This window comes from Dreissena polymorpha, chromosome 13, assembly GCF_020536995.1.
Source record: "Dreissena polymorpha isolate Duluth1 chromosome 13, UMN_Dpol_1.0, whole genome shotgun sequence".
Classification (NCBI taxonomy): Eukaryota; Metazoa; Mollusca; class Bivalvia; order Myida; family Dreissenidae; genus Dreissena; species Dreissena polymorpha.
Window position 1 is genome coordinate 12864543 of NC_068367.1, and position 23670 is coordinate 12888212.

Sequence of the window (23670 nt, forward strand, 5' to 3'; positions counted from 1 at the left end):
ATATTTGGCATGGAGTTACCTTGCATGAACCTCTACCTTTTGATGAGGTTTGAGGTCACTGGGGTCAAGGTCAAGGTCACCGAGGCTAATGATAGATTCTCCGTCACACTTTTGTTACAGTTTCTCATAGCGCCTTCAATATTTTACCGATCTCTTACATATTTGCCATGTAGGTACCTTGCATGGACCTCTACCTTTTGATGAGGTTTGAGGTCACTGGGTAAAGGTCAAGGTCAACGAGGCTAATAATAGATTTTCTCAAGGTCAAACAAGGGGAGCATCCATCATTTTCAAAGATACTTGTTTTGTTGTTTGCGGCTTACATTTAAAACCTGATTATATAGTTTTGCTAACATTTTATGGAAAAAAAATCAGACAATTAGGGTTGCAATAATTTTAATAATTCATTTGAGTATAATTGAAAATGAAATTATTTTTTTTTAAATCAAAGACACGTGAAAATTTAAATTCTCAAACACAAAATATTGAGCTAACGTTTTTGAAAGCCAGGAGTGTTAATCACAACAGCGTCTCTGTGCTTGTTTCAAGGTAGTCATTGCAACAAACATTGCGGAGACCTCCCTCACCATTGACGGTATATACTACGTGGTGGACCCAGGCTTTGTGAAGCAAAAGGTGTACAACTCCAAGACTGGCATGGACCAGCTTATAGTGACACCCATATCACAGGTTAGTGTTGTAAACAATAATCCTTTCCCACTAAGATACGTATTTTTACGCTTTTGTAGTATCTTAGAAAGTTATATTTAATTTAATACCTTTCTTACTAAATTCAAGTATTAAAGGCTTCATTTCCAACCCTTAGATACTCATGAGCAGCAAACGGCATAAAACCTGAACAGACTGCGAGTTACTCGCAGGCTGTTCTGGTTTAATGCTGTTTGCTTATAGCCATTTTTACTTTGCTTCTGAGTGGGAAAGGGTACATGTACAAAATGTCTGTATTATTATTATTCAGGTAACTATTGCATATTCTTTTATATATGTTAAAACAATACAATTAAACACTTTGTTTCTCACTTGGCACAGTTGTGTACAATTTTTTCTCCATTGACATAGTTATGTACAATTATTTCTCATTTCTTAACATTTGAAATAGTTGTATACAATTATTATTCTTATTCTTCCTCTCCACACCAGGCCCAGGCCAAGCAGCGTGCAGGTCGCGCCGGCAGGACTGGACCAGGCAAGTGTTACCGGCTGTACACCGAGAGGGCGTACAGAGATGAGATGCTGCCCACCGCCGTGCCAGAGATACAGAGGACGAACCTTGCCAGTACCGTCCTGTCATTGAAAGGTAGACATGACCTTGTCAGTTCTTCCCTATGTTTAAAGGAAGCCTTTTTAAAACGAAAATCCAATCATGGTGTAAAGTGTCATCCCCGTTTAGCCTTTGCAGACTGAAAAAGCTAATCTGGGAGGACACTGAATGTGCATTCATTAAGTCTTGTTTTCCCAGAACAAGGCTTTATTCATTTGACCTTCCTCTTTTAATATAATGTCTTTTATTTGAATTCTTCAATTGCAGAATTCAAAATAAATTATCAAAATGATCCAAAATGAGCGGCTCTGGGAACCTGCACGGTTTTGTTATAAAATTTGAACACACAAATTCCTGTCTCGGTGTAATAAAGTAAATCACAATTAAATGTTGGTTAATTTAATTGAATATTGGCAAAAGGTTTTTCCATACCTCGCATGCTGAACTCCAATCCCCCTACATTCCAGCGATGGGTATCAACGACCTGCTGACGTTCGACTTCATGGATGCTCCGCCTATGCAGACCCTGGTGTCGGCCATGGAACAGCTGCATGCTCTCAGTGCTCTGGATGATGAGGGGCTGCTTACCAGGCTCGGACGCAGGGTATAAGTCTTGCATTAGTTGAACCTTTCTTTTGGAAAACAGGGCTTAATGCATGTGCATGAAGTGTCATCTCTGATTAGCCTTTAGAATCAACACTTTCCACTTTAATGTTTTTAATTTAAAGGAATGCTCTTTTTAGCAAAATCAAGTTTAGGCGGAAAGTGTTATACCTGATTAGCCTGCGGGGCCTTCACAGGCTGATCTGAGACAACACTTAAGGCACATTCATTAAACCCAATTTTTCTAGAGTGTGGCTTATTTTAAGAATACTGGTTACCAGACCTAAATTTTGTGTAGCCTTCATGGTTCTAGTCTTTAATTATATGAAGCTTGCAGGGTTACAGACTTAAATAGTTTACAATTAAAAATTCTGATTTTTGTTTTAAATGTAAATTTTATAAATTTAAATTTGCTACTTAAGACACAAGTGCTGGTGTTAAAGGTATTGGCTGAATACAGAATCTCTGCTGATATAACATTCACTAGTGGGCTTTATGTTTCTAGATGGCAGAGTTCCCCCTGGAGCCCATGCTATCCAAGATGCTCATCATGTCTGTACAGCTGGGCTGCTCAGATGAAATCCTCACTATAGTGTCCATGCTGTCTGTACAGAATGTCTTCTACAGACCCAAGGTAAGGGCTGCTTATAAGTTTCACTGACACAAGCCTTTGTACGCAAATCATTTACCACTTAGATAGGCACTTCTAAAGTCCCTCAGGAAAGACATTTCTTAATGTATGTTTAAAATGCTTAATATGCCAAGTTTAATCTTGACTGTGTATGTTTAATATGATTAGGTAATGATTTGTTAAATGAACCTCCACGTTTTATTATGCCCCCCTACAAAGAAGAGGGGGTATATTGCTTTGCTCATGTCGGTCTGTCGGTCGGTCTGTCCGTCCACCAGGTGGTTGTCAGATGATAACTCAAGAATGCTTGGGCCTAGGATCATGAAACTTCATAGGTACATTGATCATGACTCGCAGATGACCCCTATTGATTTTGAGGTCACTAGTTTAAAATGAACTATCCATTGCAGGACAAACAAGATTTGGCAGATCAGAGGAAGGCTAAATTCCACCAGATAGAAGGTGACCATGTAACCCTCCTGGCGGTGTACAATGCGTGGAAGAACAACAAGTTCTCCAGCCCCTGGTGTTTTGAGAACTTTGTTCAGGTGCGCACCTTGAAGCGTGCCCAGGACGTACGCAAACAAATGCTCGGCATAATGGACAGGTGAGTTAGTTTCAACCGATTTATTTTCACTAGATTGCATTGAAATCCAAAGTCTTATTTGAAACACTCTCAAGTCAATTTCCTTGGACTAGAACCAGATCTTGGTGTCTCTTGTGTAGATCTTAAAAATGCTCCCACATCGAGGATCAAACCCATGACCTTCCGGTCGCTAGACGCACTGGTTAGTGGTGTAGATAGGTTTCCTTTTCAAATGAGCCTCTCTTGTTCCACATAAACTGGATGTATGCTAAAAAATGCAACACAAGTGGAAAGTGTTGTCCCTGATAAGACTATGTAGATTGCACAGTTTCATCTGGGACAACACTTGGATTAATCCAGGTTTTGTCAAAGGAAGGCTTATTTGTTACATGAAATTGAGCTGCACTCTGTGAAAAGGAGGTTTCATGCATGTGCGTAAAGTTTCGTCCCTGATTAGCCTGTGCAGTCTGAACAGGCTAATCAGGGACGACACTTTCCGCCTTAACTTGATTTTTTCAATGTAGGGAAATTCTTTTAACGGAAAATATCACAAAAGCGTATACACTGCAACTCCAATATATCGCGGTTGAAGGGGTCCAAAGATCGCGACCGTGATATATCCGGCGCGCGATATAAATTGTCAGTTTATGTATGCATGTATATGTATACATTAGCATCATTATGCAATCTCAAAACACGCTATTTAACAACCTTATTCAAGTTTGTGTTATATCCATATGTCATTAATTGGTATAACACAAAACATTATTCCATGTGAGTATTTTTCAAATGGGTATAATTAAATTTTTAATCCGAAAAACATTGCCGAGTTTTATTGTTCAAGAAAGCATGCACAATTAGACCCATGTACAAAAGACGTCATTCATTTCTCATGAAAAGCATGCACAGCATGGGTTTTAATAGTAGAGCATGTGACTAACTGATCTATATTGTATACTGTATCTAACGCACACAGATTGTTGAGATAGGTCAGTATTGACTTGTGACATTTACTGTTATAATTGTGTACACTTTCATGTGTGCACTGGTGCGTTTCGGCAGTTCAAAGCAAATTCAATAGAGAATTGTAACACCCGAAATGACCTGTCATGTTTGACAAATGGGTCTTTTGTTTATCGCAGTACACAGGTGTTAATGTGATGTACAATGTAAGCAAACAATCAGGTCAAAACTGGATTATGACTGTTGGATTAAAGTTGGTGAAAAAAAGGGAAAAATACTTGCTTGAAACGGATTTTAATGCATCAAATTCTCAGATAAAAACATTTTATTTAAGGATTATGCTTGTCAGTTTTTTGGGAGCCATAGCCGATTCGCGATATATTGGACAACGCGATATAACGGACCGTGATATATTGGAGTTGCAGTGTAGTATTGTCATTGATTAGCCTGTGCGGACTGCACAGGTTAATCTGGAATGACATTTTACGCACATGCATTAAACCCCTTTATCATAGAGCACGGCCCAATTATATCTGTTGTTACATTGGTACTATTAGAAATTGGCACAGCACAATTAGCTTTTGGATGATGGAGTAGATAAACTTAGGTTTGTTATGCAAATTTATCTTATGACGTGTTCACAATGTTTTATTTGAGGACAGAGAACAATATCAGCCTCATTCTGGGAAAACATGACAGCAATTATTTTACTTATTTATAAAGTACCTGTTAAAGATACTTTCGCAATTGAGGAAAAACTACTACATTTCTCAAATGGAAGGAAAATTGTGTCAATTTTGTTCAAAAAGTGCATTATTAGAAAGTGAACAAAAAAGAACTCAGGCCAAACTGCATGTAAATGAATATTTATATTGGTTTTTGCGATTTATACCAAGCAATTTAAAAGACTCATAATTCCTAAACTGAATATACTTGAAGAATTTTCCCAATTTCAGAGTTTATTGCGCTCAATTTCCCCAATGGGTATGCTACCGGTACTTTTCCCAATCTAGCTATAAAAAAATCGCTGCATGAAAACATGCATTAAGCAATGCCAACATTTTTCAGACACAAGCTCGATGTGGTGTCATGTGGGAAGGCAACCTCCAAGGTACAGAAGGCAATCTGCAGTGGTTTCTTCCGAAACGCGGCTAAGAAGGACCCTCAGGAAGGCTACAGAACACTAGTGGACAGTCAGGTGGTGTACATCCACCCTTCCAGTGCTCTCTTCAACAGACAGCCAGAGTGGTAAGATAGAGAAACATTCAGAAGTTTAATTTTATTAAATATTTGGCTCTGAGTCTAGCTGTGGGAAAACCGGGCTTAATGCATATGCATAAAGTGTCATCATAGATTAGCCTGTGATTACACTTTTCGCCTTTACTAGATTTGAGCTTAGAAAAAACTTCCTTTAAACATTGAACACAATTAAAGCAAAATCGGTCCTCCCTCATTTGCCTGTGCAGCCTGCACACGCAAATATTGGACAACACTTTATGCACATGCATTTCACCCCGTTTTCATAGAGCAAGGCTCATATATGTTGCATGTTAGGAGCTTTTTCTACATCAAACCTCATTATAAATATGTCATTGATTATTGACCTGTTTTGTTCTGCATTTTATTTGCTTTTGTTAGATTTCACTTACTATAGTATTTTCAGATGGCGGTGTTTTACCTTTACAATATAATAAATGTATAAAAAAATTGCTGCAAATGCATTAATCATAAATAGGCCAATTAAATGCTAATTATAATACATTATTGATTTTTATTTCGTGGACACCACAAGTAGGAAGAAAAACTTTTCTGAATTTTATAGGTTTGATATATACTTTTTTTATTCACATTACCCTTATGTACTACGGTTAAACAAAATAATTTTTAGTTCACCTGAGCATGATAGTTAATTATGAAATACCATTCTATATTCTACACTTGCAGGGTGATATACCATGAACTCGTGATGACCACCAAGGAGTACATGCGTGAGGTCACGGCTATGGACCCCAAATGGCTGGTGGAGTTTGCCCCCAAGTTCTTCAAGTTCTCCGACCCCACACGGCTCAGCAAGCAAAAGAAACAGCAGAAGATTGAGCCCCTCTACAACAAATATGAGGACGCCAACTCCTGGAGAATTTCACGTGCCTTCAGAAAGTTTCACACAAAAGTTACTTTCTGAGTGTTTTACGTCATATTACTGGCTTTACATGGAGTTCCACGCACAAGTTACAATGTGACTTCCTGGTTATTTCACAGGCCTTCAAAACGTTTCACTCCAAAGTCACTTTCTTAGTTTTCAATATCCAGGTTTCCTGGAACTTTTGTACAATGGTTACTGGCTGTGTTTTAGATTATTTCACAGGCTTTCAGAGAGTTCAGTGCAAAAGTTTCTTTCTGAGTTTTCTGGATCATGATACATGAACAACAGTCATGGAGTTCCACACAAAAGTTACATTCTTAGTTGTCCAGGTCATTTTACCAGCTTTCAGGAATTTAAATTCTCAGTTAAATTCTGAGTTTTCTCAACCAGAATATTGGATGTTTCGTTTAGTAGAAAAGTACATGTATCTATGCACGATTCCAAAGTTTTACTCTAAAATTGTTGCCCTGACAGTTGGTTACTGTAATTTAATAGTATTTAATAGAAATGGTTTAGAAATAATGGGTTTGTATATTTTGCATTAACGGAATGAAAAGGTAAACGCAAAGTATTCAATCAAGGTATTTAATAGAGATTTAGTTTAAATTCATCTCAGAATCATGAATGGTTCTTCGTGTTGTTTAAAAGGCACCATGAGGGAGGCTTTTATTACACTGATAAGTGTTCACTGTTGTAAGTTTATATGCTTCATCCAGGTTGGGGAAACAACTTAAATACAAATAAAAGCATTGTTGAGGTGCCTAAAATGCATGTAGACCAATAGATTCAATGTAGATTCTGTTAATTGGGCTGTTATTATTGTACTGGTGAAGCCTGGTCTGCTTCTATGCCATGTATATGGTTTAGGTTTATTCAATATACAATACCGGTATGTACACTTTTCTAATATCATCATAGAAGGAACATTAAAAAAAAGATATTCATCCTCAAGAACATTGAATATCAATGTTGACATTTTCTCGCTTAAAAAGGTATAGATTCAGTTTTATTCCATCTTCATGATTCAATGCCTAATCTAAGAGATGAAACTCTTAATATACTAATATCAAATGTAACCTTATTTATGCTAACATTTTCTATGTTATATGTTTGTTTACCAAACCATTATCATTTCTTTACACATAAGCCATCTGTTTGATAATGGGAGGCGGAAAACTACAACGGGCGAGGCATGGTATGGTATTGCGCAAGGGGGGGTTAGGGTTTGGGTTAGTGTTAGGGGTCGGGTTAGGGTTTGGGTTAGCCTAAACCCAACCCTAACCCGACCCCTAACTCTTACCCTAACCCTAACTCTTACCCTAACCCTTTTTTGGGGTTATCACCCCTGACCATGCCTCGCCCGTTGTAGTTTTCCGCCTCCCTGATCAATAAAACTTCCAATTAAGATGTAAAATAGAGCCGTGCAGTACAGTTGTAGTATAATTACAAGATCTTTGTGTGACTGTTTGGTGTAAATAATGCTTATTTGATGATACATGTTTATATTTGGATTTTAAATGTGCATTTAAAATTATACATGATAATAAAATATGAAAATCCATACCTGCTTTTTATATATGATTTCTTATAAAGAAGAACAAAACTAATAATTGCTGTTAATAGACGGTTTCGGGTTTATGGAATATGAAATATATATAAATTATTTAAATAGTTATATGATAACGCAATGGGGGTTACGATTAAAAGTTGGCAAAAACTTCAAACGGCTAGTTCTGTTAATAATTGTGATAAGTGTCTTTTACAACATGTTGATGGTTAAAAGAATAACGAACATCTTACTGTCAGTTTGAAAACATTGACGACATCAACGTCCAAGGAATTGACAAGTCAAGAGGAAAAATACATCGAATTATTGTCGAAATAAAGCATGACCGTTCTTTAACTTTAAAATCGACCAAATAATGTATGACCTTGGCACAAATGTTGACCTACCGGTATATTATATCATGTATTGCGGTTAAGAACCACCGCTCGTCACCTTAATGATTTTTGTCAAAATGCGAGGTCTATGGTCAAAGTACAACGCCTAATTGTCGAATTTAAATTTATTATCTCTTGAACATGCACTAATGTGTTTAAAATATTAATGACACTATTTGTCAAGTATAGGAGATCGTCATTTACGCACGAGAACCACATGGCTACCAATAATATCAGACTTGAAGATTTATAAGTAAATACACAGCATCGCTTGTAAAGGCTAAACGCCGGCTTCAAAGCGGGGAGGGGGGGGGGCGGGTAATCACCGTCCGTTAGCGATAGCTCTGTTGATTTCCGCCGCTTTTTTTTAATGCGTCTTTGATCCAGCATGTATATCTATTGATTTTCACGCACGTGGTCGCGTCATGAATTCAGCTGTATAATATATATGTGTATGTAATATTTGATGAAATGAATATCCACCTGCAAAGAAACAAGCATATGCAAAAAGGCTAACAATAATAGTGTTTAATGAAGTTTAGATCGTTTTAGAAGTTAAAAAATAAGTAAATTCACTAATATTGTACATACAATTAATACTTCGGACTTGACTGGCACACGATCAACAACGACACAACATTGATATGAGCCGCGCTTTGATAACCAGGATTAAATGCATGTGTTTAACGTGACATTCCAGATTGGCATATGCACTCCGCACAGGACTAGCAGGGACGACACTTTCTGCCTAAACTAGAAACTCGCTCAGAAGAGATTTTCTTAAAACCATAATATGCAGTGAAAGCGGAAAGTATAGTCCCTGAGTAGCCGGTGCATTCCGCAGAAGCTAATCTGGGACTACTCTGTACGCACATGCATTAAACCCCGTTTTCCCAACGCGAGGCTCAAACAGTTATAAAATGTTATCGCCCTATGTTAGTTTACTTGCACTGCACCGGGAATTTAACTCGTATCAATTCAATGTGAGCGATTCGAATAGATGATAAGTTGTTGAAGTTTATCACGTTCTTTATTATTGTAAATTACGTCTTTATCAATTAAACCTAATATTGACTTCCACCGATGCTTGTTATTAAATGAAAGAAATCTGTTTTGTACAAGGCGGAATTTAAAGAAACCTGTTTTTACAGTTGTCACAGACAATTAAATTGACATGGTTTTCATTCTTCAGTGTGAATTTATTTTGGAAATGTTTAACCGACTTCATTTATTTAATATATTCATTAAAACATAGCTGATGTTGAGTTGAAAATCTTACCCGATTGAATGCCATCGGAGTAACTTTTCAACATAACTTGAACATGTATGAGATAAACGTAACATAAATCAGAAGAATTAGATTTCGTCAAAATTAGTATTAAGTTTATATATATATATATATATATATATATATATATATATATATATATATATATATATATATATATATATATTGTTCTTTGTGGGGTATTTATTTTTGTTAATTTTTATTTTATTTTTTTTGGAGGGGGGGGGGAATAATATTTCGGAAGCTAAACTCGCCACCACTGATCTAGTTTGTGTTGTCTAAGAGTTGGTAGCACGTTGAATAAGTTATTGTGGTCAACATTCACACAACCATTAATTATTATTGTATGTCCATTATATATACCATACTTTTCATCCCCATGTTGAATGAGCATTTATTTCCATCGCCATTACATGGTGTGTATGTTGTTTGGCTATGTACTTATGTATTTGCCAATAAACTTGATTTGACTTGTTGTAAATGGAACATAGAGCTTGTTTCTCCTTTGGCCATTATATACTACAAATTAAATTTATAATAGTATCGCAAAAAAGCCACCACACTGTAGCTTCAAAACCTGCCACGTTTGCTGTTATATTTGTATACAATTTCGGGAAGTATGCAAGAGCACATTTAAACCAACGTCTGGTAGATATGCATGCAACACTAATTCACTAGCCAGTCACGATGTGGACATAGTGATAAAGTAACATGATATTAGAGGTACCTGGCATTTGGTCAACGCAATGCAGAGGGGCTGCTACATGCTTTAGTGATGGAGCGATCAAAATTTCAGCGCACTAGACTTTTTACGAAAATTGTTATTATAAATTGGATTTTATTAATCGACTGTAAGTCTTGCAAAAAGAAATTCATGCAAATATGAGTATCAGCATGGGTAAACATGGCTAAATGCATGCACTCCGAACAGGCTCATCAGACACGGAACTTTCCGCCTTAACTGGACTTTCGCTAGACAAGATACTTTCTTTAAACGAATAATAGCACCGAAGCGGAAAGCGTCGTCCCTGATTTGCCTGTTTGGACTGCACAGGTTTATTTGTGACAACACTTTACGCACATGCATTAAGCCCCGTTTTTCATAGCGAGGCTCATTGACGTTATTGTTTGGACATTTGTATTTGATTGAACATCACCTTAGCTTTGCCAATTAAACGAATTATTTATGTTGATTGTAATTGTTATTTGAAATTTATTCAGAACTACATTGTTAGACGGAAATATAAAGATAGTCATGTGCGTTGAAAATCAGATATTCGTAAATATTTATATTTGATAGGGCATTTTTATGTATAAAATTTGTTTGCGTCTCTTGATTATTTGTTTAGAAAATGATGTGTTCACCAATTTAAAAAAAAAACACAACTAAGCGTTAACCGGATCTGCTTTTCGCCGATGAGTGTGAAAAGAATTAAGCTAAAAAGACCAATGCTCCGAGAATGGTTTACAATGGCAGCGTTCGCATTGCTTGAAGGCTCAAATTCAAGAATATTTATATATTTTAAGTGCCTGTGAATAGTAAAGAATACTTGGAAACGTATAGCCTAACAAAGGTGACTATTGGTTTAAAATGAGAACACCTGCGAGTTACTCGCAGTATGTTCAGGCTTTATGTTGTTTGCTGCTCATCAGTATCTAAGGGTTAGAAATGAAGCCTTAAAAATTTGAATCTAGTAAGAAAGGTCTTTTAAATTTAACTTTCTGAGGGTCTACACATGCGTCAAAATACGTATCTAAGTGGTAAAGGGTTTAAAAAGAAATGCACTACCATGTATGGACTATACAGTTGTCATATGATGTGTCATAGGCGATCACTGTCAGTATCGTCATCCAAGGTCGTTCAAGTACCAGAATCGTTGTTTTTGTTTATTCGATTAATTGGGCCTCGTTCTGGGAAAACTGGTCCTAATGCATATCCGTTAAGTGTCATCTCGAATTAACCTGTACAGGCTTACAAGGACGACAATCATTTATATAATTTTTTGGTGGAAAGTTTCGTCCCTGATTGGCATGTGCTAATCCTGAACGACACTTCACGCACATGCATTAAGCCCAGTTTTACCAGAACGCGCCTCAATCGTTTCTTGACCCGTTCACACAAAAACTAATGCAGTTCGAGACTTTAAATACTAGTAGTCAAGTAGTCGTGCACATCATATTACATTTCAAACATGGCCAGACAATATCAGTGTGGTTTGGAAACCATGCTCCTTAAAAGTTCTCTAAACTTTATATTTTGACACCCACTATATTATAAGGAAATATAAGTTCCAGGGTAAAGCTAAAAAATCGCCAAATGCTGCTTTGTACTCTGTAGAGATCACCAATCGTTTTGTCCTTACTTATAATTGTTCGTACATGCATTAGGTGTACGTGGCTTTGCGTTTTCAAACATCAGCACTACGGAATATTCGACCATGTCTGAACTACAACACGTATCAGCAACGTCATTGCAGCCCAGCTTTGAAGTCAGCCATTATTTGGCCTCATCAAATATAATTACGACGTCGTTGGCTGTGGATGTTCAGTCGACTTTCCCGCTTCCGGTGTTAGTCATTTCGGAAATGACGTCACTCCCCACATCAACTTTAGCCTCAGTTTCACTCCAAGAACAGAGCGGGTCGGCTGCTGAACCCTCGGCCGGACCTTTTCACATGGACCAATCGACGAAATACTCAGGTATTGTCTTAGTGTGTGTTTAACCCATTTATGTCTAGTGGGCTCTCCCATCCTTCTTAATTGAATCAATTTATTTCCAAAATTAGGGATTTCTAGTATACTTATTTCTATATTTAGAATATTTCTTACAGAAATTCCTTTAAGCAAACAGCGTAAACAGCACCATGTGGCGTCTCATCTGGGTCTATGCTGTTTGCCAAGGCCTTTTTCTAGACGCTAGGCATAAATGGGTTAAGCGTAACCTCATTTATTTATATTGACAATTTTAATATACAGCAAGTATCAAATTCGCCATCTAGGTGATTTAAATTTTACTTATTTGTGCTTGAATATGTTTTCACAGACACGGCATCCATTCTTGAAAGCAGTCATGCGCAGATGTCTGTATTCGGTGGCGCCGAATTATCGTCTGCACAGAATGCCATCCTAACGCAGCCCACTTCTTATTCAATTTCAAGTTTAACGCCGCCGTTAAAGACATATTACTCAATTACGGATACAGATTTAAATCAAATACAAGCTTCCGTCGATGCTTCAAACGTCACAGTAACAATCGCACCATCAGCAGCAGCGACGAAACACTTCATATCACAAAGTCATTCATTTAGCTTTTCTTTATCCGCGACTGGTACTCCGTCTATCAACATGCCGTTATATCCACCGCTTGTCCCTGCATTAGTTCCGACCATCGGAACACCTCGGATATGTGGGGCCAGTGTTGGATGCTGTACGCATGCGCTCGGTCAATTGCCGTCCGCGATTATGTTCGAGGAATCCGAACAGTCAGGTAGATCTTTATTAAAGCTTGTCGTCTTCCTTTAGTTGATGAGAGATAACTATGTGAGCCGCGTTCAGGGAGACGGGCCGAATGAATGTCCACGCAGGCTTATCATGGACGGCACTTTCCGTTGTTATGGTTTTCGGTACAAGGAAGTAACTTCTTAGCAAAACTTAGTTAAGGCGGAAAGTGTCTTCCTTGATTAGACTGCACAGGCTGATCTGGGACGACACTTGAAGCACATGAATTAAGCCCGGTTTTCTACAAGCAGGGCTCATATATAAAGAAATGTGTACAATTCTTGTATTCCAAAATAAACAAATTTATGAAAAAAATAATAAATTCCTACGTATTTATTTCATAAGAGACAGAAAATTCGAATTATTTGCTTTGCGTTTTCTTTTAAAATAATTTTAAAAATAACATTTAAACTCTTCTATTTACTGTTTTCTTTTGATAAGCAATTAAGGATATTTAAACATTTGCACTGTTTTCAACATTACGGCTATTTAAAATTATTATGCTTTTATGGAAATCCATAGCAGTATACTTGAAATGATAAACTTCAATTGAACATACATGTATATAGACCGTAGCGTATGTATCCGATTTGGTGGGTAAAATATACACATGTTAATAGGCAAGGTGCTGGCGATGATGCGTGGCGTGTACAATATGACTATGACTGTGACCATTGTGGGGTCACCGCAACTTCCGGGTCTGCTTCAGGGCGTCTTCAACTTCACCACTTCTGGTTCCACGGTCGCCCTGGTTCTCGCGAAACACGTAGATTTAGAGGCACTATACAAACGTGCAGTAAGTATGCATGTAGTAAACGTGTTTGCTTAATAAATGTATAGTTCTTTAAAAGTCATTTTCTGCAAGTATAGAATACACCGTATATTTAAATAATATTTGCAGTTTTTCTCGATGCTTCAGAATTCACATATATTTGGGCCTCGCTCTGAGAAAACTGGGCTTAATGCATGCGCGTCAAGTGTCGTCCCGGATTAGCACGTTCACTCCGCACAGGCTAATCAGGGACGACCTTTCAGCATAAACTGGATTTTCACTAAGAAGAGACATCTTTTAAGCGAAAAACAGTTTCAAAGCGTCTGCACAGGCTAATATGGGACAAAACTTTACGTTCACGCATTATGCCCGATGTTCCCAGATCGAGGCTCATTTAAACTTTATAATTTTTTCTTAGGGCGAAGACCCTAGTGTGACTCATTTCCAGATAAAAATAGACTGCACGGACGCGACTATGATAGTAAGTTACACATAATCATCAATAAAAGCAATAATGCCTAACAATGTAATTTGGTTCGCTATTCCGACCGACCCTAATTTTGGCGCCGACCCTTAATATCTTGCAGGTTAGTTTTTCGGGCATTTTAACATCATTCGATATAATTAAATTTAAGCCTCACACCTTGAAATGAAGTACATGTTAAACAATGCATATAGATGCAATTTGAAACTGTGCAAAATTGTCATTAAATCTAAAGTATAGTTAGCATGAATTTTTTTCTTTTTTTTATATTTTAAAACCTAAAGTAGGATTTCTATACTTATACGTCCATTTCGACAAACGCGATTATTTTTAAGTTTTAAAGCGTAATAAAAGACGGATTTGTACCTTGTAACCACCAGATATATTCTAATTGAGATAGATAAAATTAAATCTATAGCCTAGTTAATAAGTAATTTATTATTTTTCAAACGGTACCGCTTTTAAAACCGAAAGTAGGATTTCTAGACGTATACGTCCAAATCGTTAAACGCGAGTACTTTTAAGTTTTAAAGCGCAAAAGAGACGGATTTTTTTCTACCTTGTAAACACCAGATATATTCTTATTGGCATATATAAAAAAAATCTTATTCATACTTAAATTTACTATGCAATGTATTTCATTTCAAGGTGTGTGGCTTTAAGCGATGAAGGAAAGAAATGTGTAAAAGAGCATTGGAATATATTTGTAATTTAGCATCATTTTTATAGTATGCGATAACGTGTATACAGCATAAACACGTTCGTTAAACAGTTATGCCTTCCTACCTACTCTATTTGTTTGTGCATGTTTGTTGAACCCAAAAATATGTTGTTGTTTTGCTTAAACATCTCTCTCCATGCTAAACATCTCTGCCAATACCATCTTATCCAATGCCTGTCAATACTATGTAATCACTTCCCATTCAATACCATCAAATGCAATTCCGATTTAGTATTCGCCCCGCACATTAAGTGTCTTATAACCTCAGGTGGTGCCTCCCCGGCTCGTTAACGTCACCATAGCGGATGTGGACGACTCGATGCCGGTGTTCCTTCACCAGGAGACCGCCGCCGACACCGACTGCGTGGTACCTGTCTATAGCGCTGGAACCAGCGAGGACTATATGGTACGTGAATCGTACATCTGTTCGATATATGAACCGCGTTATAGGAAAACTTGTCTTATTGCATGAGCGTAAAGTGTCGTCCCATATTAGCCTGTGCAGTCCGCACAGGCGTATCAGGGTCTCGACAGTGTAGGGTATTTTTGTTTAAAGGAGGTCTCTTCTTGGTGAAAAGCCAGTTTATGCGGACGGTGTCTAATCTGGGACGACACTTCACGCACATGCAATAAGCCCTGTTTTCCCAGAATGAGGCTCACTTTATCTCAAAATGCATGTTCAATAGTCTATTGTGCAAAAATGAAACTTCATAAATCACTGTGCAAGTTTGAGTCGGTGAGTATATTCATATGCGTGTCGAAATATTAACCCTATGTCTATATAGTTCAGTCGCATTTCATAAAACCCGTTAATGTTATAGGGTACGCGCAAATGAAAAGAAGCCAGTTCTAGCATGGTCTCTTAAAAAAAGATCTCGAAACAATGCGACACCGATAACTGCTATAATTGAATTTGAAGCAATACACGCAGTCAGAACAAAAATAGTTTTTTGTTGTTAGTTTTCACTTCTTTCATCATTTCGTCCCACTGTCTGTGTCAGAGACGCGGTGGTTATATTGCAGGGCGAGCTATCATTGTCTCCAGGCAACATCGAGGCTGTGGATGGGGATCTGACGTCTCAACACAACATTTCCTACTCCGTCATACACTGTACGTACCGCCCTGGTAGTGTCAGAATGTATATGTTGCCTCACTTTTAGGATCTATAACGACGAACACAATTAATTAAATTTTTATTGATATATTATAGAATGCAGGGTTTGAAAATATATAAACTTAACCACATGAACCTGAATTTACCTTATTAATGTTACACTTCATACAACGCATTTAATAATATGTGTTTATATCATATAACGCTACCTCGTTTTTTTATTTCAGTTCTTTTACATATCTTTGGATTTTGTATATGTGTATACGCAAAACTATAGCGCAAGTTTTTAATAATACATATATTTGTTATATATTTAAATGCACTATTGCAGTTTAGTTTTTTACTTTACTGCGCATGCGTATTTCAGCGGAACCGGAAGACTATCACGTGTACTTCGACGTGAACGTCGACACAGGCAAGGTGAACAAAACGCGCAAAATGAACGCCAGCAGCCCGAATAAATACGTGCTCTTTGTGAAGGCAAGATAATGTTAACATGAGTTTTCTTTGTAAAAATTACATTATTAAAGTTATTATTTTATGCTTTTCGGTGGTTTATAGAGAAATATCAGTGAATTAAAACTGATAACTTCACTGTTTAAACAGGTGAAAATTATCAGTGAAAATTATCAATAATTTTCACTGTTTACTGTGAAAAGACGTCATTTTTTAACGAAATGACGTCATTATCCCAGCGAAATTCTTTAGTTAAACTCTTTAACAATGTATATAAACTGTGAAAAAAGGAATAAAATACAAAGAAAATTTGTTGGATTCGGTGGATAAATTACCGAGTGAATAAAGACCGTTAAAGAGAAATATTTATTCAAGATACAAGATACAATCTCAATAGTTTCTTAAAACTGAAAATTGCATAAACTGTAAATAAAAAGGCTCTTATTTTTATCAGAAAAATATTTTGTCCAAATGAAAATAATTATAAAAGCACTCACTAGTGTCGTTTCATAGTTAGTTTCATAAAATTTTCATGACTCGTTTCTGCATATTTTACGATTTTAGCGCAGTAATGTGCACAGCTTAATCAATACTTGCACTGCACTCATCAATGGTATCGTCTGCATATAGGATCACTCTCTTACACTGCGGTTCATAACATTCTAATGTATGTTGAGGCACAAACGACAACTCTGCTAGGAGAATGATATAGGATCTGGCACAAGTTGTCATATCATACCATATTTATCAGAGGCGTAGCGAGGGGGGTGGGGTCGGGGGGGGGGGCACTTTGCCCTGGGCGCCAACATAAGGGGGGGGGGGGGCGCCCGAAGAAGACTCATTGTATTCGTGTTGGACTGAGAATTTTAAGGTCCTTGACTCTCAAAATTTGGCATCACGAGACCATAATGGAAATTTGACAGATGAAGATGCAACAAATGCTGGGAATTTTCTGTCTCTTGTAAAACTCGTTGCTCAGTTCGACCCAGTTTTGGAAAACCACCTAAAGCATGCAACAGAAAATCCAAGGTCAGTCTCCTACCTTTCACCAGAAATCCAAAATGAATTTCTCAGCATTCTAGCATCTACTGTCAGGAATTAATTGTTGAATGATATCAGAAAAAACAAATGTTATTGTATTTTACTGGACTCAACTCCCGATCTCGGACACAGAGAGCAGTTGACATGTCTGAAGTAATCCGGTTTGTCGATGTCGATTTTGTGAGCAAGAAAGTCACGATAAAAGAGTCTTTCCAGGTATATATTGAGATTCATGCAAAAGATACAGCTTCTTTAGAAAGAGTCATCGTTACGAAATTGGAATCTGACAACTTACCTCTTGATGATTGTAGATCGCAATGTTACGATGATGCAGCGGTGATGACTGGTAATCAACAAAGAATACGTGCAAGAAATCCACGGGCAGTGTTCGTTAATTATGACAATATAAGTTTGAACTTGGCCGGAGTTCATTCAGCCAAACAAGATGCACTCGTCGTAACTTTTTTCGATACAGTTGAAAGTATTTTTTTCTCGTTCTACACTTCGTTGGGAAGAACTTAAGAAAGTTATTATGATCACTGTTAAGCGGGAATCTGAAACCCGATGGAGTGCGAGATTTGAAGCTGTTAAAGCAATCTTTGTGGGATTAAGGGAACTAGTGGAATTGCTTGAGAGACTATCAAAAGATATAAATCAGTCTACTGATACTAGAACTGATGCAGAAATGTTGCTTGCGAATGTTCTGGAATTCAATATCCTCGTGCTTATCTATTTTTGGCACGACATTCTAGGACGAATTGATCAGGTTCAAAAACGTCTTCAGGACCCTACCATGAATTTCAAGGATGCATCCTCTGATCTTGAAGCACTTGAAGCACAAAAAAATTCAGCGCGCGATGGTTTGTGCGAAAGCGCCCTTAACAGTGCCAAGAATAGGTGTGAAGAATGGGGAATTGAAATTCAAAGACGGATCAGAAGAAGGAAGGCGGATGCCTGGAGAATTTGCACGGGATGCCGGGCTTTCTGCAGAAGAGGAGATTGCGCGCGTAATGAAGAGTGTTTTAATTAGATTTCAACAAGAATAACAACAAGATTCATTCGTCTCAAAGACTTTAACTCAAAGTTTGGATTTTTACTGGATGTTCACAATCTTGTAAAAAGCGAGGATTTGAAAACTCTTCGCCAAAATTGCTTCGATTTAGCCAATTTTTATGACACTGATATTCAAAGCGAAGAACTGTTTAACAAGACTCAGGACTGTCAATTGTTACTAACTACGAGAGGTGATTCCTTACCATAAACACCTTTGGAACTTCTTTCTTTCATTGTGTCGTATAGTGATGATGTCTTTCCCAATTTGCGTATTGCTCTGCAAATTCTTTTAACAATCGCGGTTTCAATAGCCAGTTGCGAGCGTTCCTTTAGCAAGCTGAAGCTCATTCTCTCATACCTAAGGGCATCAATGGTACAAGATCGTCTCTGTGATCTCGCACTTCTCAGTATAGAGAAGGAAACGGTTGAAAAAATATACTTTGATGCTATCATTGACAAGTTTGCGGGCATGAAGGCTAGAAAAATTAATTTTATTAGTATGAAGAATTTTTGGAATGGGCGCATTGGGGGGCTGTTGATAAAGACTAACCGGCTTTTTAGCTCACCTGACCACAACATGCTCATGGTCAGCTTTTGTGATCGCCTTGTGTCTGTCGTGCGACGTTCGTCGTCATCATTTGCCTTGTTATAGTGGTATTATGTCATGTTGCGTATCGACTTATGTGCTCTTATTTTTCAATGAGACCGAATACTGTACTCCAATGTTTCACAGCGAGAAGGGGCGCACAATTTATACATTGTCCCCGGGCGCCGAATTATGTCGCTAGGCCTCTGTATGTTATTAAACGAGTTCATGAGTTTTGTTAGCTTACTAACGAATGTCCTGTCAGATCTTTTTTATCACATGCTTTTAAATGAGCAAATTTAATAAATATTTACGCAAACATAATGAATAAATCCCGAATGCTGTTTACATTTTGTGACGTCATTTGACGTTGCAATGTCGTTTCAGCGAAATGAAAAATGCGATTGGTCAATCTAACGAAAATTAGCCAATGAAAACGCTTAAAAGGTATATTACACATGTGTAAGATAAAAATATTCGTAATGGCTATATTACATGGGAAACGGGGTATGGCATGTGATAAATAACAATTATAAAATGGTCTCTCAGAGTTATCCCCCATAATCTGAAATAGGCGAAGGAAGATTCTCCGCAGCAGAGGTCCCGGGTGGCGGTGTTGTCTATCGTCGTCATGTCGCCGGTAGACCCCTTCAGCGCCTCAGACTCCGCCGTAAACCCGACTGTGAAGTTCGGGCTTCAGATCGCCTCCGCTGCCGTCCTTCTGGCCTTTCTCGCCGGCTTCGTCGTCATAATACACCACCGCTACCGGCAGCGACATACCAAGGTAGTGTATAAAAGGCCTTTGTCCGGACAAATATTGTGGACCAAATTTCACATACGTGTAGATTTGAGATCACTATTCGAATTCAGAAGAACATATGCTATTCATGTAACGTTTGTCAAGGTTATTTAGGTTATTATACACGTACGTAGGTCTTAAAAATCAATATTCGAAATCAGAGGCTAATTCGCTGTTCATGAAACATTGGTCAAGGTTACGTAGAGTTTTATCCACGTACGTGTGCGTTTCAGAGCAATATTCGAATTCAGGCGCACATTTGCTATTCATGTAGCTGTGGTTTATCAACGGTAGCCAGCTAGGATCACCTGCTATACAGTTCTTTACATGGAGCCAGTCCGACATGTTTCTGTCTGTTTGCCGCAAGGCACATTTGAAAAACATTTTATGTTTGTTCATTACACGGTCACTGATGTTCGATTGGACATTTTCGGCTCAGGAGCTATTTAACAATACCACGAGTTCTTTTAAGTATATTTAGTACCAAGGGTACGGAAAATATGCTACAAAGTAACCTTGGTATAACCGGGTGCCTTTAAGCGTAATTTCCGTACCTGGGGTATAGTGTACTTTACTTAAACGTAACCGGTGTACTTTTAATGAGTACCTGAGCCGACAACGACCAATTAAGCGTTATTGATTATTACTTTAATTTTCATGTGTGTAGATCCATACCGAAAACAGCCGTACCGGTAACAGCCATAAAATCCAGTTCGCAGTTTACGAGAGTTCCAACTCCAGTCTGAACACCACGATTCCAGACAATCCCGCCAGCCCGAGTCAGGTCACATTGGACAAAGATTATTTGTCAGTTCCGCCGTGGGGTTACGTTGGTTCCGGTTTGTCAGAAAGCAACATGTCTTCCATTTCATCAGAACGAACGTCTGACGCGAGCACGCGTAGAGGGTCGGTGTACTCCACGCAATCGCAGAACAAGCGGACATTGATTGTGACGAAACCACTGGATCCGAAACTAAGACCCGGATGGAATGCCCCGCCCCCACGACCAAAGAGAACGCTATATAATCCGTTGGCAATTTGGAATCAGAGTAAGCCAAATGGCGATAAAAGTGGAAAAATCAAATAAGCGTGCACGTTTATTTATATATGAGCCGCGTTCGGATCAATATGTTATTGTTTTCTGTTTAAAAAAATGTTACCTTCTACCATATGAGATGTACATAATTACATTTATGTAAAACAGGTATAATTTCTTAAAACTTGCACAACATTTACATGAAACTTTAAATTAATGCAAATATGCATGAATAGGTCATATGCACTGCAGAATCTTGTATTGAAAATAACGTAAAATAGTATCAAATGTTGCTTTAATTGATGTAAAATAAGCATTTTTCCATTCAATATTGTGTTCATAGGAAGACATGCTTTGCTCCCATTTCTGTTATTGTTTGATTTCATGTTCTACTAAGGTTTGTGGTAGATTATAAAAGTATTTACACATTAGTGTGTACCTTTTAAAGTTTCGTGTAAGTGTTGAAATCGACAAATTCCATTTCATTTGTTGGTAAGATATTTGGAGCGTGTGTTATATTTACTAGTTCATTAAGTTTTAAAAGCTTCAAATGTATTAGGTTTTTTTCCCTAAAGAAAATAAATCGCTTTATATACATGTCATGCTCTTTCATTTGATTTGATCTAAGTCCATGAAAAAATTATATCGCGGAGGAATAACTTTTTACAATTTAAACAATATGCTTCTCATGAAGTGAACATTCAAAGACAATATTTCCGCCATATTTATTTAGTTTATTGTGATATAAAATCTCTTACTGCCCTGTATTGTTCATGTAAGTATTTTTTTCATCAAAACTGGCTTTATTTGCGTCTATAAGAGCAGTTATATATGTGAATTTGAACCCCTTGTTCTATTAGTTAAACTAGACTTGTCCTTTGTATTTATTTTTTCAAGTTACCAATTGCATACTAATTGGAATATAGATTTATTAAGTGCTTATATAATTTCGCGTCATGTCAGAAAATATTAAAAGCTACATTTTAAGTAACGGCAGACAGCACTTCTTTTTCTAAGAAACTCTTTAACCTAAGCTATTAACGTAACACTCATATTCGTTATTGAGATCAAAACAGAACTTGCTAATGTTGTTGGACAATAAACTAATTTTTTTTTATAATTATCAAACATTGTTTATTATACGTTTGACTTCTATTTGCAATTTTCACTGATATGTATATAAAGTTAATTATGCACCTTTCCAACATCGTGTTAAATCGACTTATTTACACACGTGGTAACTTGTGTGCATTGTATGATCTATATTTAGGTACGCGTTATTTTGCAATCTCCACGCAGAGTTGTCGTTCCTTGCTCTCACATACAACTCTGCGAAAGGCTCAGCACGCCATTTTGTCTATAAAATAGCTAAAATCGAACAAACGCATTCAAGGTATATTTGATTGGATATTTAAGATCGCATGCATTAAATTAAGAAATATGACTTTTAAATGTACGATAAATCGTGCAAATACTTGCGAGTTTTAATGCAACTCTTTGGAACTATTGTATTGCCCATTTACGCAGATGGAAACATTCCACGCACTTTACATATGTAAATAATTGATCATAATGTTTATTGAATGACGTTAGGAATTGCTTCGACGTGTGTATGTATGTTGGTTTCTTAACATCAAAAAACCATATCAATTTTATAATAATGAATTAAGACTGATATAAGATATCATGGTATGAGATGGTTTTCTTTAATGCAGTGAATGCAATGTAACCGTCGTGCAAGAGATTGTTTAGTATACTGTAACCTCAATGATGAACGCTTGGTATGATCATGACATGAATGAGACGCTTTCATAGCAATAGTCCGTTCTGAGCCCAACACAGAGGTGAATGTAATGTAACCGTCGTGCAAGAGATTGGTTATTTTGCAAGAACATCGGCTATTATTACATTCGATGTTTGACTTTCGTGCGGAAAGGACGCGAAGGATAAATAAACCTGAGTTTTTTTTTTTAGAAAGGAACCAAATAATGTGATTATTATACTTGATTTAATATAGTGTTTAGTTTATACAAATTTAAATATGTATGCATTTATCCGCTAAGTTATTTTTAACAATTGTTAACATTTCATGTTTTATTAAACTTTTAATTTAATATTAAAAGAATAAGTGAAATGACATTTTATTTAAATTTATTTAATATATTGTGGGGTATTTTGTTTGATACTTAGTAAATCGAAACAACAAGAAAAGCGCGTACACAGAAAAATAGTAGGTTATTTCAAATCTTAGTTAATATTACACAATTGAATTCAATGTCTAAGATTAATTTTAGAAACTTGATAATAAAGTATTTTACTCAGGAAAGATAAAATTAAGATTCTGACTGTGATATAAATATATAAACTTTCAAAAAAGATGTAACATATTGGTTCCCATAACTTAAATTAATAAATTGGCTTATTAAGTATATAACTAACTATCTGGGACTGATTTAATTAAGAACTCAATAAATCCCACAAATTAAGTTGATTAGCTTTTATAGTCGACAAATAATGTTTCAAACAAATTTATTTCAGACTAGAAATCTAAACCATATGAGAATTTTGTATACATTAATTTTCTCCAATCACGTCGTTTTGCTAGTCAAACGAATAAAGTGTCCAAGAAAGCGTCCAATTCAAGTCAATCAGGCATAGGAATTCTTGCGGTA

The 23670-nt window shown here is 36.9% G+C and overlaps 2 protein-coding genes across 4 annotated transcripts in view; both read left to right on the forward strand.

Moving 5' to 3' along the window:
* LOC127856584 (ATP-dependent RNA helicase DHX8-like) overlaps positions 1-7769 on the forward strand; it is a 57653-nt gene extending 49884 nt beyond the window's left edge. The window contains 7 exon segments of the mRNA XM_052392880.1: positions 550-690; positions 1162-1318; positions 1750-1886; positions 2391-2519; positions 2927-3123; positions 5134-5313; positions 6010-7769. Of these exon segments, the coding sequence (XP_052248840.1) occupies positions 550-690; positions 1162-1318; positions 1750-1886; positions 2391-2519; positions 2927-3123; positions 5134-5313; positions 6010-6247 (1179 nt within the window). The 3' untranslated portion in view covers positions 6248-7769.
* A 2373-nt stretch (positions 7770-10142) lies between these two features.
* LOC127856491 (uncharacterized) lies at positions 10143-21595 on the forward strand. Of its 3 annotated transcripts, XM_052392743.1 has the most exons (10): positions 10143-10288; positions 11826-12137; positions 12481-12924; positions 13556-13731; positions 14126-14188; positions 15181-15318; positions 15936-16023; positions 16395-16507; positions 19738-19947; positions 20630-21595. In XM_052392743.1, the coding sequence occupies exons 1-10, from the start codon at positions 10213-10215 to the stop codon at positions 21047-21049; spliced, it is 2040 nt and encodes a 679-aa protein (XP_052248703.1). In that variant the 5' UTR covers positions 10143-10212; the 3' UTR covers positions 21050-21595. The 3 variants fall into 3 exon arrangements, with proteins under 3 accessions (XP_052248703.1, XP_052248705.1, XP_052248704.1); XM_052392745.1 differs by lacking the exon at positions 12481-12924; XM_052392744.1 differs by lacking the exon at positions 10143-10288 and having other exon boundaries at positions 11405-12137.
* Positions 21596-23670: the final 2075 nt, after the last annotated feature.